This window comes from Mercenaria mercenaria, chromosome 5, assembly GCF_021730395.1.
Source record: "Mercenaria mercenaria strain notata chromosome 5, MADL_Memer_1, whole genome shotgun sequence".
Classification (NCBI taxonomy): Eukaryota; Metazoa; Mollusca; class Bivalvia; order Venerida; family Veneridae; genus Mercenaria; species Mercenaria mercenaria.
The window spans coordinates 11,354,421-11,371,506 of record NC_069365.1 but is presented as its reverse complement, the minus strand read 5'-3'; the positions used below and the strand labels follow the sequence as shown (position 1 = coordinate 11,371,506).

The window sequence follows — 17,086 nt, the reverse complement described above, 5'->3', positions numbered from 1 at the left end:
CCGTTCATTTGTTTAGATGTCATAATTAAAATTATATTCAACTTTGAAATTGTTTAATTTCAAAATTTCCTGAACTGGAAATTAACTTCCCGATCGGGAAGCTGATTTTATAAATTTATATTGAATTGCGTGTCTTTCATAGAGTACTTAAGTTACACAAATGATACTTATATAAATCGCTTTTTAACATTGCCCTGCTTTAAGACTAAATAACAAATTAAAATTTCCAAATGCTTCAACACTATTTTTTGTGCTACTTAAGAGTTTATACTCCTACGTATGCAGTTCTTGTTTTAAATGTTATGTTTTTTAAATTCATATTGGCCCAAAATGATTTTATGTAATAATATGCATCATTAAAAGCTTCTAATGGACCTGTACAAAAGCCTGAAAATAAACTAAACTGACTTTTTGAATGGAAAAGGGTAACGATTTTGACTGAATGCAACTCATGTCAAGATATTTTAGAAATATCTGAACATGAGAAAATATGTTTCTGATAATGCTACAAGTCTGTCTTAAATTTACATCTCAAAGCTCTGACAAAATCACATATGCATTTATCAAACAAAACACTTTGTTTCTACAGTGTAAGATAACTGTTTATTTATGTACATGAAACTATACTGGAAAGAGATTGCCTGAATCAGGTTAAAGATGAAATTGTGAGAACACTTTTATTCAAGAAAGGCTTGAATTTATCATAGCAGTATTATCAGAATGTTTTTCATGAAATTCATGTAGGAGGAAACAGTAGGTCACTAGGTTGTGGTGGGTCTTTGAATACATCTATCCGCCACGTTTCAGTAATGCAGTTTTGTCACTGAGAATGTTAACCAAATGTACATTAATACACAGTTTTAACTGTAAATGACACATGTGATAAATTGTTTAAGCCGGTATAAAAGTAAATGTTTACCGCCATAAACAACTGTAAGTTAGAAAAACTTGTTTCACCTTATAATGATTAACGTTATTTAAGAAACAATGAATTCCCATGCGTGGTTTATCTTAGAATAACCTATGTTTTGAGTTCTTATGCCTAAGAATATATCACGAAGGCCGTAGATATATTATTTCGCATAAAAACGAAAAACTTGGGTTAATCTACGATAAATCACATTAGGGAACTTATTATTTCGATTCTAACACGACATACTAGTATCAATAGTGTTAGAAAATAATGGTAACTACTTTTTACGACCGTGCTACGCACCTGGATCGGATAAACTACTTTTCTAAGACGATGTCATGCAGGGCGTCATAAGTGTGAACACGAAAATCAGTACATTCGTTAGCATCATGAGAAAATCTTAAAACTTGTAGTGGACTAGTTGTACAATTTGATATCTGTAAATACCTCTTTCGCAGACAGCACATGCGGTGTGTGTCATAACTGCTGTCTAAACGTCACCAAGTGACATACTCAAACGCGTCTTCAACTACTAACATTAGGAATTTTCAGATATAAAGATAAAGGTGAAGACTTACTTGTATACGCAAAGTTAACACCCTTCATGAGCAAATCATGCTCGTATTAAAAATATGGAATATCAGTTCAACGTTTGAGGTTTAAACAAAAACGCAAGATGTGACGCTTTCATTGATTCATTCAAAATCTTGAGAATAATATTTTATGTATAATGCATATCATGTATTAAGATGGACAGTCACGTATGTTTTTATTTAATTATTGTAATGCGTTATTTTAAACAGCATGTTCATTTGCAAAAGTATGGGTACTATATCTAATTCTGATATATAAATCTGTTATTCTAACACTTTTACGTTACATTTCATTTGGGTTGTAATTTAAGGGTGATTTAAAAAGAATATTTTGCTTTTTGCTCAGCATGTGATCCAGGATGGCATGGTACGAACTGTTTTGGAAAATGTGGAAACTGTAAGAACGGTGAACCTTGTAACAATACAAATGGTGAATGTAATAGCGGTTGTAGTCCAGGATGGTTAACCTCAATCTGCAATATATGTAAGGAGCATATAATTTACCTTACTGCAAACGCATTTTTCAATTGTACGAACATAATTCATATCTGGTAAAAGAAATGTAATATATATCAAGAACCAATAAGCCTATCTAACATTGATATCTTGGAAAGTCTGAGAAATTTCTACTCACATTGTTTTAGCTCATCTGAATCAAAGATTCAGGAGGAGCTATTAGTAAATGCGGATGGTCCTTTGTCCATCGTCCTTATTTTTACTTAAACATCTTCTCTGAAAAACAAGGAAGAATATCCAAAAGGGAAAGCCTCGTTCCAAAAACGCAGCCTCTCCAAAGGCACACAAACACGCGCACGCACGCACACGCGCACGCACGCACAATAAACATACATAGACAAAACAAACACATATAGGCACCGAATTAAAACGGTCAGCGGCAAAACCACCACTGGGGAGTTTAAACTGGTTTATGGTGCACCTGATCTCAACCATGTTCCAAAAGGCAGTGTAAATAAAAGTTATCCCCACCAAGTAAAACCCTTTCATACGTAAAAGCAACAGAAGGCATGTGGAGCCGCCGTAGCGCAGTGGTAGCGCGTCCGCCTTGAGATCGAAGGGTCCCGGGTTCGATCCCGGCCACTGCCTTGGTGGTAGTGTCCTTAGGCAAGACACTTTAATTCCATATTGCCTCTCTGTCTGCTCTTAGAGGTTGGTTCCATCTGGAATGAGTCTCGAGAACCATTAATATAAGTTGTAATAACTTGTTTGGCAATCGAGAATAAATAAATTAGTATAAACTAAAGGGTTCAGATGGTTAAGGTCATCTTCTGGCGTGTGACTTAGGCCTATTTGGACTTCCTGTTGATTTTTAATGAATAATATTAAAAGGAAATAAACAAAACATTGTTGCATTTGCTGAACATTACAGCATGTGAAAGTGGAGTTTATGGCGACGGATGCAACGAGACTTGTGGATATTGCTTGACTGAAGAGACTGATGATATTTGCAGTCACGAGGACGGATCGTGTTTACATGGGTGTGACTCCGGTTTCTACGGAACGGTTTGCAAAACAGGTCTCTTTGCTCGATAATCATACATGTTTCAGAAGTCATTCCAAATGCTTAATTTCAGTTGCTATTTGAAGATAAATCAATGGAATTTCAGTCATAAAAATAAATGCCATTTTTTTTCACATAGGAACAGTTCAAGTACGTTCTGCTTTATTCTCGTCATAGTATTTGGTTTATGCATTTTATCTGAAGATTTCATGAAAATGTTAAGATTTTCCATTGTGACAAATAAATTACACATCTATAAATAGTGCATACATGTTTCGTAAAGTTGTGTAAGACCTTTAAGTGTAAAAAGGTTTGTATTTTTCCGAGATTGACAAAAACAGTTATACGCAAATGACGTTCTATAACATCTACTTTTCTCCAAAATCATTCACGTTGTTATCTTTAGATTCTGAAAACGCATTTTATAACTTTGTTTGACTTTCAGTTTGTTTTATGGCATTTTGTTGCATATAAATTCGTTTTTATTTTACCAAAAAATTTGCAGCTTTGTATATTCGCTTATTAAATGGTTAATTGTTTGCCGATTGTGACAGTAGGTGGTAAGATAATTAAAGCCTCTGGTGTGTATCTCTCGATAAACAAGAGGATTAAAGACAACTATCAAATTTATGTTTTAAAACTAAATTATTGATTTTCGGGGTACGCGATATGGAGTTTCAAGGTAGCCCGACGGGTACGCTCTGAAAAAACTTGGTAGTCCGACAGAATTTTCTGGTAGCCCCCCGGGCTCCAGACATGGGATTTCTGAAACCCTGGTTATTTGTTTCTGGTGTTCATGTATTTGTAAACCATGTCGTATTACGCACACAAGTTTGTTACATGTGCGCAGAAAAGTCATGACCTTCATGGTCATGAATTCAAGATAAAAACTCATTATAATTTGAAATAAATTTATTTCAGCGATTTCTATTTGTTTTACTGATTTTGCTCTTTACATCATAATCTACGAAAGAAAGTTTTATACAGTTTATATCGAAACTATGGTCTTTGGACAGGAGAGGATTTAACTAAGACATTTGGTGGCTATATACCAATAAAAGAAAGTGTTCTTTGTTTCATATAAAATTCAGCTATTTCAGAACAATTTTGTTACAGTTTCTAGATTTTCTCTCCGTCATAGACCTATTTTCTACAAGATATCCATACATTTGCTTCAAGAAAACGAAAAGAAAAAGGGGTGTTGAATAGTATGCAGTGAAATGCAAGTCAACTGAAGTCAGGTACCCTCATATTGCCGCATTTCAGAAAGCGGTCCGCAGAATAAACACCCTACTTTCGTTTTCAAGTAAACAACTCGAAAACATGCGAATATTAGCATGAAAAGTGTCCTATTGTATGTAAAATTCATTCCACGAGTGAAATAATGCCCATTTGGCCCCCGATTTACGCGCAGATGCGCGAAAAATGGAAAAATTAGGATCTATTTATTAGGGACTTCTTTCAACTACACCACGGAAGCACATTTTTGACCGAATTACTGCATTATAACCTGGTGATCAAACTGATATATGTGTCCACAATAAATAAGAAGGTAATCGCAGCTTTCCTCTTCCTACTGGCGTCAGATCTGGCAAAGATATAGGTCTAGAATACGTAAAAAAACAAGAGGTTCATCAAAGTATGAATTTCTCGGCTATACCAACAAATCAGTTACTTTAATCAAGAAATATTTGTATTATAACATTAGGCCACACCAAATTGAAAGGTTTTTCATCTGCTTTTTTTTTTCAAGAAAGAATAGAGGCGACGAGCGAATTGTTTTTAATTTTTTTTAAGAGCGAAGAAATATATTTGTCTTGTTTTGGCTCTCGTTTTACTAATTAAAACCTTAAGATAGAATGTACAGCCCTTTACCATTAAAAATAATTCTTCATGGATTGAGAAAAATTGGATGAATTGTGGTGTGGGTACGTTTGACATTTGAATTTTGACAGAGGTATGAACCCTTTTTACTTAAATTATAAAAAAATTCGATGAACATCTTTTTGATTTGGCAATGCCTTACAAATACCATTTTAAACAGTCATTATATGAAAGAGAGAAAAATGTATTTTTTTTAAACCTTAACATTCCTCTTTCATAAAGGTTTGAGCTTTCATAAGATCTCTGCTTTTTTACATGAAACATTGTATTTAGAATGCGAAGATGGGGTTTACGGTAAAAATTGTGTCTCAAAATGTGGCAGCTGTGCCGGAAATGTACATTGTAACAGAACGACTGGAGCTTGTCCTCACGGATGCGTACCTGATTACAAAGGCATTCGTTGTGATGTTAGAGGTAATCAAAACTATAACTGTTAGTATGAGTGACCATTTTTACTTCATGTCTGCTGCTTCAGAAGTCAAACTTGATATATAATTTAACATTTTTTAATCTGCTGGCGGCAAATCATTTTGCCTTTGCGAACAGTGCAGATCAAGATCAACCTGCACATCTGTGCAGACTGATCATGGTCTGCACTGTTCGCTATTCATTCAGTTAATTTTCAGCAAACATCCCTTCGAATAATTAATGGTATTGTCCAAATTGAATGATGGACAAGTCAATTTTAGTAATTTAGCAGGCTAAGGGTTAGCTAAAAACTATTTGCTTAAAAGATCGTGTCAGCTTTACCTGGTCTCTCAAAGATCTCTTGTTTAGGTCTTGTTTGGTACAAACGAGCTATGTGATTAGAATGAAATATTGTTCAAAATATCAAATGTTGTTTAAGTTTTTGTATTACTCATTACAAACAAATAATTTCATTTGCAACAGAAGGAGGATCTTCTACTGAACTTATTGTCGGTGCGATTATAGGAGTGTTTGTGTTGATGATTGGAGCGTTCATAGTATTCATTGTCTTCAGGAGAAGATCGAATGGGTAATGTTTGATTATGGAAACGATTTTCAGATTATCTTTGTACCATGCGAGAATACGTTATATCACAAATATATGTTTCCAACACGAAAATAGTAAAGCCTTGCATTTGAAAACTGGTTTACAATTTCTTTTACAATATATATCTCACATGCTAGTGGTCACGGAATGTCATAGTCATATTGGTCCGAGAGCTCACGGACTTTTATTGCAACAATTGAGGCCAAAAGAAGTTTATACTTTTTTGGAAATAGTATTTCACATCCTCCATGAAAATCCATTTCTTAAGTGTCAAAGCCGTGCCTATCTATATTTTGTTTACTTATGTTTGTGATAGGGGAGGTAAAACTCACTTGTAAAAATATTAGGGGGTAGGGTAAAGTTTACGTCTACAGGTTGCTTCACTGTTTAATTACAGTAACTATCTTATTGTCAGTAAATGTATAATTGTCAAATAATGACAGAAATAAGAAATTCATCAAAAAGGACTGAAGGGCAAACTGGATATTCAAGGTCAAAGGTCAGATTTATGTTAAAATCACAAAATTTAGCATATTTGAAATTTATTTTTATTCTTAAAAAATAGCTTGTTATCATAAGTCACTCATCTTTATTTATGTAATGGGTATATATCAGCCAAAATCAGAAATGCAACTTTTTTTGCAAAACGTCAAGGTCAACCCTGATAATTGAAGGTCAAATATTAATTTTCATGCAAAAATGTGAAAATTATTACCTTAACTTTTTCTAATCTGTTTAATATGTCTTCACATTATTAGTCACTGAAGTTAATTCGTTTTAATGTTTGTATGTCAGGCAAAGTCAGCAGTACAGATGTTACGCCAAAACTGCCAAGAGTAAAGCTATTATCAAAGGTCAAAGGTAAAATTTTATGTGGAAAAAATGCACGAATAGTTTCCTGTTTGAAAGATAACAGATCTGTTTTAATCATTATAAGTAATTGCTCGTGGTTTTTTTTTAATGTAAATATGTCTCACAATGTCAGTAATAAAAATGTCGTCTAAAGTCAACCAAGTTCAAATGTAATATTAAGGGTCAAAGGTCATTTTCAAGTAAAAGAATGAAAATATAGCTCTTTAACTTTTCTCTTTGTTGACAATATCCTGTCGATCTAGTCAATGATATCAGTTCATTTTAATATATAAATATTAGGCGATGTCTGGTATGCACATATATTTTCAAAACATTCAAGTTCAACCATAATATGAAAGGTCAAAGGTCAAAAAGTGAGTAAAATGTTGCAATAATATCACCTATTTGTAATAATTTTTATTGTTTAGAAGTATTTGTTTTGTCATTTCAGTAACTGATCGTTGTTCATTTTACTGTATATATGTCAGACGATGTCATGGAAAAGAAAATAAGTCAAGGTCAAACCTGGTATTAAAGTTCAGGGGTCATTTTTGTGTAAAAGATCAAAATGTAGCATACTTATTCATTACTTTGTTAAAAAATAGCTTTTTGTTATAATTCACTGTTAGAAATTTATTTTAATGTATACATGTCAAGCAAGGTCAGCAATGTAGGTTTTGTTTTAATAAGTCAAAGCCTGTCATTTTTATCAAAGGTCAATTTTGTGTGAAAATTCAGAAAAACACTTCTGCAATGATTTTTCTTTATTGTTTTAGCGTATTTTTGTCGACACTAGTAACTGATCATTATTCATTTTAAAGTATATATAACAGGTGATAACATTCTTCCTTAATTATGAAAAATTAGTCAATGTCAAACCTGACATTAAAGGTCAAAGGAGAGGGTCCTCAAGAAACTTACCATTATGAAAAAATGGCTTGAACAAGTTGGGGAGCAAATGAAAAGATCCTATGGCAAGTCTACACAGGCACCGAACAGCCCACAGGAGAGTACGCATCCACCTCATGGGTAACTGCTTCCATAACCAGTAAAGATAAACTGGATAACGTTCAAAATTCAGGCCTGAGGATAAGTCTTTGAGCAATGTAAACAACTCCAATAAAAGAAATGAAAAAGACATCCAACCGTGAACCATTAGAGACAAGATGAGAGTACAAAGCCCTTGTGCAGGCAGAGAAGGCAAAGAGACTACCATCACACCCACTCCATTTAAAACTCGAGAGGAGAACCAAGAACAGACTGAAACCTGAAACGACAGAGTCTCAACCATATCGTCAAAGGACTGCAGAAAGGAAAAGCAGAAGCACTGGATACAGAGGCAGAGCCGCTTGTGCCCGATGAATGGGTTCCTAGACAATGTGCTCCAAAGATCAGATTGGAGGTGCCAGGAGTAGAAGAAAAAGGAAAACAACATCAGGCTCACCAACAATCTTTTATGCCATAAATGACCAATGACCGCTATCCAGTACACCCTTGGATTCAAGCATATACCGATAGATCAGTGGAAAAAGCAGTTCAGAATGCTGGGAGTGGTGCCTACATCAAATTCTCAAATTCTCTCATCCAGTCGGCAAGAGATTCTGCATTTTTAGAGCCGAGACGCAAGCTCCATTTCGGCCACACCCAAACTGTATGAGCGAGGAGAAAAGGGACAGAATATTGTTTTCCTAACAGGCTCCAAGTGAGCTCTTCAGGCTTTCTCAGCAGTTCCATCAGACATTTTAACGAGACAGCTGCTGGAAATGTGGACATAGCCGAAAATAAAGCTGCGGACGAACTTTGCAAAGGAAGCAACCAATAAATACAGTCCCAAACCTCCAACTTCATACAGAGAATCTCAGATTCTGCTGAAGAATAGATTTGCGTCAGACTAGAAGAACATCAGCGATGGAGGCTACTTGCCCAATAAGGACAGTCTGCAGAAGCTAATCAGAGACAGACAAATAACTATCCTCCGTCAGCGCACTGGACACTGGCCTGAGAAAACATATGAAGAAGCGGGGAGTTGCAAAGACACCAAAATGCCAGTGCGGATCAGAGGAACAAATACCATTCCACATCCTGCAGAGCGGTTTCTATCTGGAAGAAGTACACCAGAGAGTTTGGCCAACAGACATCCCATATGAGACCAAGCTGTGGGGAGATGCCAGCGACCTGCAGAACCGGTGCAGTTCACTGCCGCATCTAGTGTCAAAGCCATGCCTATCTATATTTTGTTCTGGAAATTTGATGTAGGCACCACTCCCAGCATCCTGAACTGCTTTTTCTACTGATCCATCTGTATCTGCTTGGATCCAAGAGTGTGCTGGATAGCGGTCATTGTTTATTTCTAGCGTAAGAGATTGTTGGTGAGCCTGATGTTGTTTTCCCTTTTTTCTACTCCTGGCACCACCAATCTGATCTTTGAAGCACATTTTCTAGGAACCCATTCATCGGGCACAAGCGGCTGTGCCTCTGCGTCTAGTGTTGCTGTTTTTCCTTTCTGCAGTCCTTTGACGATATGGTTGAGACTCCGTCATTTCAGTCTGTATTGGTTCTGCTCTCGAGATTTGAGTGGAGTGGGTGTGATGGTAGTCTCTTTGCCTTCTCTGCATGCACAAGGGCTTTGTACTCTCGTCTTATCTCTAATGGCTCAAGGTTGGCTGTCTTTTCCATATCTTTTTATTGGAGTTGTTTACCCTCAGGCCTAAATTTTGAACCTTGTCCAGTTTTTCTTTACTGGTTTTAGAAGCAGTTACCCATGAGGTGGATGCGTGCTATGCTATGGGCCGTACGGTGCCTGTGTAGACTTGCCGTAGGATCTTTTCATTTGCTCCCCAACTTGTTCAAGCCTTTTTTCATACTGGCAAGTTTCTTGAAGACCCTCTCCCTTGACATATTATGTCAGGTTTGACCCTGACTAATTTTTCATAATTAAGGAAGAATGATATCATCTGTTTTATATACATAAATATACTTTAAAATGAATAATGGTCAGTTACTAGTGTTGACAAAAATACCTGAAACAATAAAGAAAAATTATTGTAAATATGCTGTTTTTGCAAATTTTCACACAAATTTGACCTTTAACCTTTGATAAAAGGGTTGGCTTTGACTTTTTAGGAAAAAACTACATAGCTGACCTTGCTTGACATGTATACATTAAAATAACTTGCTCAAAGTAAATTATAACAAAAAGCTATTTTTAAACAAAGAAATGATTAAGTATGCTACATTTTGAACTTTTACACAAAAATGACCCCTGACCTTTAATACCAGGTTTGACCATGACATACTTTCTCTTCCATGACATCATTTGACATATATACAGTAAAATAAATAACAATCAGTTACTGAAATGACAAAACAAATACTTTTAAACAATAAAAATTATTACAGATAGGTGATATTATTGCAACTTTTTACTCACGTTTTGGCCTTTGACCTTTCATATTATGGTTGAACTTGAATGTTTTGAAATTATATGTGCATACCAGACATTGCCTAACATTTACATATTAAAATCAACTGATATCATTGACTAATATCGGCAAGATATTGTTAATAAGGAGAAAAGTTAAAGAGCTATTTTTTTCATTCTTTTACATGAAAATGACCTTTGACCCTTAATATTACATTTGAACTTGTCTGACTTTAGACGATATCTTTATTACTGACATTGTGAGACATATATACATTAAAATAAATCACAAGCAGTTACTTAAAATTATTAAAACATATCTGTTATCTTTCAAACAGGAAGCTTTTCATGCCATTTTTCACAAAAATTTGATCTTTGACCCTTGATATAAGCTTTACTCTTGGCAGTTTGGGGGTTACATCTGCACTGCTGACTTTGCCTGACATACAAACATTAAAACGAATTAACTTCAGAGACTAATAATGTGAAGACATACTAAAAAGATTATAAAAATTTAAGGTAATAATTTTCACATTTTTGCATGAAAATGAATATTTGACCTTCAATTATCAGGGTTGACCTTGACTTTTTGCAATAAAATTTGCATTTCTGATTTTGGCTGATATATACGCATTACATAAATAAAGATGAGTGACTTATGATAACAAACTATTTTTTAAGAATAAAAATAAATTTCAAATATGCTAAATTTTGTGATTTTTATATATTTCTGACCTTTGACCTTGAATATCCAGTTTGCCCTTCAGTCCTTTTTGATGAATTTCTTATTGCTATCATTGCTGGACATATATACATTTACCGACAATCAGATAGTTACTGTAATTAATCAGTGAAAAAACTGTAGACGTAAACTTTACCCTACCCCCTGATATTTTACAAGTGAGTTTTACCTCCCCTATCACAAACATAAGTGAACAAAATATAGATAGGCACGGATTTGACACTTAAGAAATGGGTTTTCATGGAGGATATGAAATATTGTTTCCAAAAATGTATAAACTTCTTTTGGCCTCAATTGTTGCAATAAAAGTCCTTGAGCTCTCGGACCATATCAGTTCAGACACTTCTACACTCATATCAGTTCTACACTTCGGTTGAGTAATGTCTTAAGAGTTTTTCCTAAATCGTATCAGCAGGTGTTTCGACTTATGTACCATTCCATAACACATTTGCATGCACCATGATTTTCTGTATTTAACGATAGTGCACTCTGCTACCTGTTATTCTATATTTACTTTTTTATTGTGTTAAGTTAAATGTCCTGATAATTTGATTTAATAATGTGAGTACGATTAAATGAAATTCTTCGAATTTGTTTTCACTATACATGCATATATAATGTTTTGACTATTTTACCATAGGCATAAAAGACAATCAGTCGCAAATAGAACTCCAAAGATCTCAGATCAATGTGAGTTTTTTCTTTATAATTTCTCGAGTAATTAAATATACATCATTAATCTTTTGTATAAAGTTACACATTTTTTACAGCCATGTGATTTAAGTAATTCTAAATTGCGTGTAAGTCTGCAATCAACTGTATAGAAAAATAGCATACTTGTAATGTTTTACAACATAAACTACCAAATATATTACATATCAGGGACGAATCCAGATTTTTTTCCAGGGGGGATGGGGTGGGGCGGGGTGGGGGGGGGTCTACATGTATGTTCAGCTGTGAGAGCGAAGCTTTTAAAGGTTTTCACCACTAACTTTGAAAATTCTAGGGGGTGGGGGGAGTGGGGTTCGGGCCCCCTGACCCCCCGCTGGATCCGCCCATGCACACGAAGCAGACGTTTGGTCTATTTATACACAATATTCCAGATCTTACAGACATACATGGACCTGCACAGAAAACACATGCCGTTCCAAAACCAGATCAAGACCCAGTATATTGTAACACTGATGAGAAGGAACCCATTGACGAGAATTCTGTCAAGATATCTCATCTTAGAGCCCTCATTAGCAGAGCTAAAAGAGATCCGACCTTTCTGCATTCTGAATTTCAGGCGAGCATATTTAAAAACTATTTTAATATGAATAAGAAAATTATGATATTAGTTGCACAAAGCATAGCATATTATCTATTTTATAACAAAGAAATATACTTGTCGTTTAGGATTAGATCATGGAGAACAGTCATTCCTATTATAATGGAATTCCGTTTATAAGCCGGTACTAGGGGGTGTTAGCAGTTACCTCACATTAAAAGACTCTGTATTCATAAGAGTCTGATATTATGTTGCCTGTTATATTCTGTGTTTCCAATGGATCATCTTACTAATTTCAATTGTAATCTTACTCTAGATACCTCTGCCTACTAACACTATATATAAAGAACACTGAGTACACTGTTTCTGTGTTTAGTAATGGTGTCTACCAGACTGCGTAAAGACATTCATATATACTGAACAACTCTTATAACTCCATACATTTTTGTTGTATCTGTTATATATATGAAAATAGGACTGTATTGTTCAGCGATTACAATCGGAAGTAAATTCACTGAGTCGTATCGAACCTACATTATGCTAGTGTATCAATACCGGTCATTTATTCTCTTATAATTTAGGAGTTGCCATATGGATTAACAAATGACGCATCCGAAGCAAAAGCTGTAGAGTACAAACCGAAGAACAGATATAAAGACTTGTACCCATGTATGTATAATAACTAAAGTACTAAAGTAGCTGAATGTTTCAAACGTCATCCCTTTAAAGCTCACAAGTACATACCTGTATACATATATAAAGTTTTTCAGTGACTGTTATGTAACTGATTGCTTCGCTGATATTTTACATTGAAGTATTATACATCTTTCTTAAAGCAGCTTGTTGATTTCAGACAATATGAACAGAGTAACGCTTCCAGAAATACCAGGAGAATCGGATTCTACTTATATCAACGCCAGTTATATAAATGTAAGTATTCCATTCACAATAGTCGTAACGCGGAGAAAGTTGGTTATTCATAACAAGGCGAACTTTGAGGTTGACTTAACGTAATATTCGTAACGTGGAGAGAAAATTAAGGTTGACTTAACATGGAAAAAGTTGTGGTTGGCTTTACGTGGCGGAAGTTGTTGAGAAAATTGAGGTTGACTTAACGTGGAGAAAACTGAGGTCGACTCAACGTGGAGGAAGTTGTGGTTGGCTTGACGCTACATTCGTAACGCAGAGAAAGTTGTGATTGACTATATACATTATTCATAACGTGAGGAAAGTTGAGGTTGACTTAACGCAATATGCGTAACGTGGAGAAAGTTGTGGTTGACTTAACGTGGAAAATGCTGAGGTTGACTTAACGTGGAGAAAGTTGAGCTTGACTTAACGCAATGTTCATAACGTGGATAAAATTGAGGTGGACTTAACACAATATTAACAACGTGGAGAAAGTTGAGGTTTACTAAACGCAATATTCGATTGTGGAGAAAGTTGAGGTTGACTTAAAGGAGAAAATTAGGTTACATTCGTGACGCAGAGAAAGTTGTGATTGACTATATACATTATTCATAATGGAGAAATTTGTTATTGACTTAACGTGGAGAGAATTGAGGTTGACTTAACGTTGAGAATTTTGAGGTTGACTTAACGTCATGTTCGTAACGTGGCGAAAATTTAGGTTGGCTTTACGCAATATTAATAACGTGGAGAAAGTTAAAGTTTACTTAACGCAATATTCTATTGTGGAGAAAGATGAGTTTGACTCTATGCAATATTCGTAATGTTAAGAAAGTTGAGGTTAACCTAACTCTGTATTCATAAAGCCGAGAATGTTGTGGTTGACTAAGTACGTCATTTGTAACGTGTAGAAAGTTGATGTTACCTTAACGCAATATTCGTTACACGGAGAATGTTGTGGTTGACTTAATGCAATATTCGTAATAAGGAGGAAATTTTGGCTGATTTCATGAAACACGGAGAAAGTTGTGATTGACTTGACACATTTTAACACTTCTCTGCAACAGGTTTTGCGCTTGAAATATAGAAGGTACTGGGTTTGATAGATGGCTGTAAATTGTAACAGAATTCTTTTGTCTTTTCAGGGGTACGACACTGCTAGCAAATTTATTGCCGCCCAAGGTAAGATGGCTAAAACATTTACAACAGTATACACTGTAAACGAAGTTGCATGTAGATTTAGATTAGTTTGTATGTATTCAAGCGAATGAATTGACCGTACAATACTTACTTGTAAGACATGAATTCAAGAACCAACAGCTGAAATACGTATATGAAAATTAATATTGTCCCCGTCTTTAAGCAAAACATATAATGAATTGGTTCATGAAATTGAAAGAAATCGCAATCATCTGTATGCGCAGACGTTTTAAATTCCCCTAAACAACAACTTAGTTAAAAAACGTACACAGATAGCCGTATTAAAGATAGCCGTATTACATATGGCCGCTAAACCGTATTACAGATAGCGACATTACAGATGCCATATGTCAAAGAACTATTATTCTTGTATTGTGGTTTATCTCAACTGTACTTGGTTTACTCTAGTATGTAGTATTTTGTATTAATCTGTAATGGATACATTCATATGTCATAAACTGCGTTCTTTTTAAACAGACCATGTTCTTGGAACCCGGATATTCCTACTGAAAATATGTTCCTGTATGCAAATAAAGTCATACAATAAACACAAGCTCATATTTTGCAGGTGCCCTTGAAACGACTGTTGAAGATATATGGAGAATGGTTTGGTCAAAGCAAATTTCTGTCATAGTCATGCTCACCAACTGCTTTGAATTAGGCCGGGTACTTAGAATTTGTATTTCATTAGCATATAACATGCAAAAGAAGCTTAATCATTTAAACCTATCTGTTATTAAAAATATGCATTACTCATGGTCTGCTTGCAGTCTTTACGCTTGGCTACATACTTAGAAATGTAGTTGTCAGTTTTTTAACAGCACATGAGAAATTACTATGCGATGTATGATTTGCTTAACTTATTGCATAGACATCAGTAGGCACCTAATTCATGTCAATTTAGGTAAATCATTACTAATACTTTTAACATTCAGATTCATAATTATATGCACAGCTCAAGTGTGTCCAGTACTGGTCAAATGACGGCTCTAGAGTGTACGCTGATATATCTACAGACGTTGTCTCAGTTGAAGAATACACTGATTTTAAAATCAGAACATTTCACTGCACCAAGGTAATGAATTACCGCACTTTGTTGATCCTAGTCAAATAAAAAGGAAAAAGGTATATGAAGGTACTTTGTACGTATAGAATGCAACCAAGCAAAATGAAAACACATTCGGTTTGGTTGAGTTTGTTCAGGAAAGGGTATGCAATAAACAAAGCCCACACTCTCCATATGTACTGTGAAACAAATTATGTAGGATGTTTTTATTATATGATAATTGTTAAATGATATAAGGCAAGAGGACCACAACGTATTATATATGTGTTTTAAATATGCACTACGAATTGCAATGTATGTCTTTGTCGTGATGATATTGAAAGACCATCCATCTACTTTTTCTGCGAGATCATGCTTATTCAATATTACATTTATATGTAAGAATGTCACAGAACCTCTTCCTTTACACAAGGGCAAGTTGTCTTCTTGTCTTCGCTATCAATTGTTACTACTTGAACCACATTTCTTAACTGCAAGAATAAAAGAAGCGATTGCCATGTTTACATTATTTGTTTGGAGCAGTTCTTGTTCATTGTTCACACAATTTTGTCAGCATGTTTATGGACATATTAAATGGCGCGAGACCTAGCTTGACCCGTCTGACTGGTTGTAGACTGACGCCCTACAATAAACCCGGTATTAGGAAATATCGGAACTCCAAGAACGGAAGTTGCTATATCCCAATTTTACCAGCATTTTATTTGATGCATGGATTTAGACGATTCCGGCGTTGGCGGTGTAACAGAAAGGAACAATATATTATGTCTAGAAGTTGAATACCCGTTGCGCAGGTTATGGTTACTAGTCTAGTATAACTTGTTGAATATGACAAATCCATCACTTATACGGGTCAAATGTCAAAGATGTGATGCATTTGTTTGTTATATGCACAGGAACCGAATCATTTCTTCCCTATATGATCATAATGGGTATGATCATTATGACACAGGTCGCATCTGTGATTATTTGTAACGTTGAAGGGCTAGTTGCATACTCAGCGTCATTCCTGAAATGTCTTCTCTTCACATTTTTTATTATTCATAAGTTATAGACTTTGTTAGTAATCATTGAGCCATTGGTTATTGCCAAACAGTTTTGTTAAGTAACTCTAGTGTTATGGTCCCTAGATAAGTCAGAGATAAAATAAATGACAACTTGTCTGCTGAATGCTTATAGTATTCTAAATGCTAAGTCAGGCGTATATTTTGATAGTTTGTCGCTCTTTTAGAATAATTGCTGTATTTGGAAACGAATATTGCCCTCGTGTTAAAAATTTATTTCTTAATATTTTTTTTGTTATAGCTGAGCGTTATAGAATATTATTCTGTTGGAGGATAACCAAACAGTATTGGTAAATTTGTTGCATGGTTATGTACAGTGTAAGGAAAGTCTTTATCAGCCATTGTATTTGTTACTAGTACATATTACTGGAAACACACTAGTCTTCTATACCATATTATAATTAATACACTAGCAAATTCAAAAAAATTGTTTTCAAGAACAAACTGATACAATCATATAACAAAACTTTTTGTAGAAAAGATTACTTAGAGATTTATATGAAGACAAAACAGATTAAAATATTTCAGGTGGAATCTGGAGAACGCCGAACAGTACTGCAGTTCCACTACACAGCCTGGCCCGACAAAGATGTCCCTGACACTGCCCTTTCATTGGTGCAGTTCTGGCGAAAGGTCAGGGG

At 34.9% G+C, this 17,086-nt stretch overlaps 1 protein-coding gene across 3 annotated transcripts in view; it reads left to right on the top strand.

The window, feature by feature from the left end:
* LOC123556442 (uncharacterized) overlaps nucleotides 1-17,086 on the top strand; it is a 468,205-nt gene that overhangs the window by 50,178 nt on the left and 400,941 nt on the right. For all 3 annotated transcript variants that reach the window (XM_053542660.1, XM_053542659.1, XM_053542658.1), the window contains exons 11-16: nucleotides 1,853-1,990; nucleotides 2,894-3,040; nucleotides 5,183-5,323; nucleotides 5,801-5,906; nucleotides 11,580-11,629; nucleotides 12,043-12,227. In XM_053542660.1, the coding sequence (XP_053398635.1) occupies nucleotides 1,853-1,990; nucleotides 2,894-3,040; nucleotides 5,183-5,323; nucleotides 5,801-5,906; nucleotides 11,580-11,629; nucleotides 12,043-12,227 (767 nt within the window). The remainder of the gene's footprint in view (nucleotides 1-1,852; nucleotides 1,991-2,893; nucleotides 3,041-5,182; nucleotides 5,324-5,800; nucleotides 5,907-11,579; nucleotides 11,630-12,042; nucleotides 12,228-17,086) is intronic.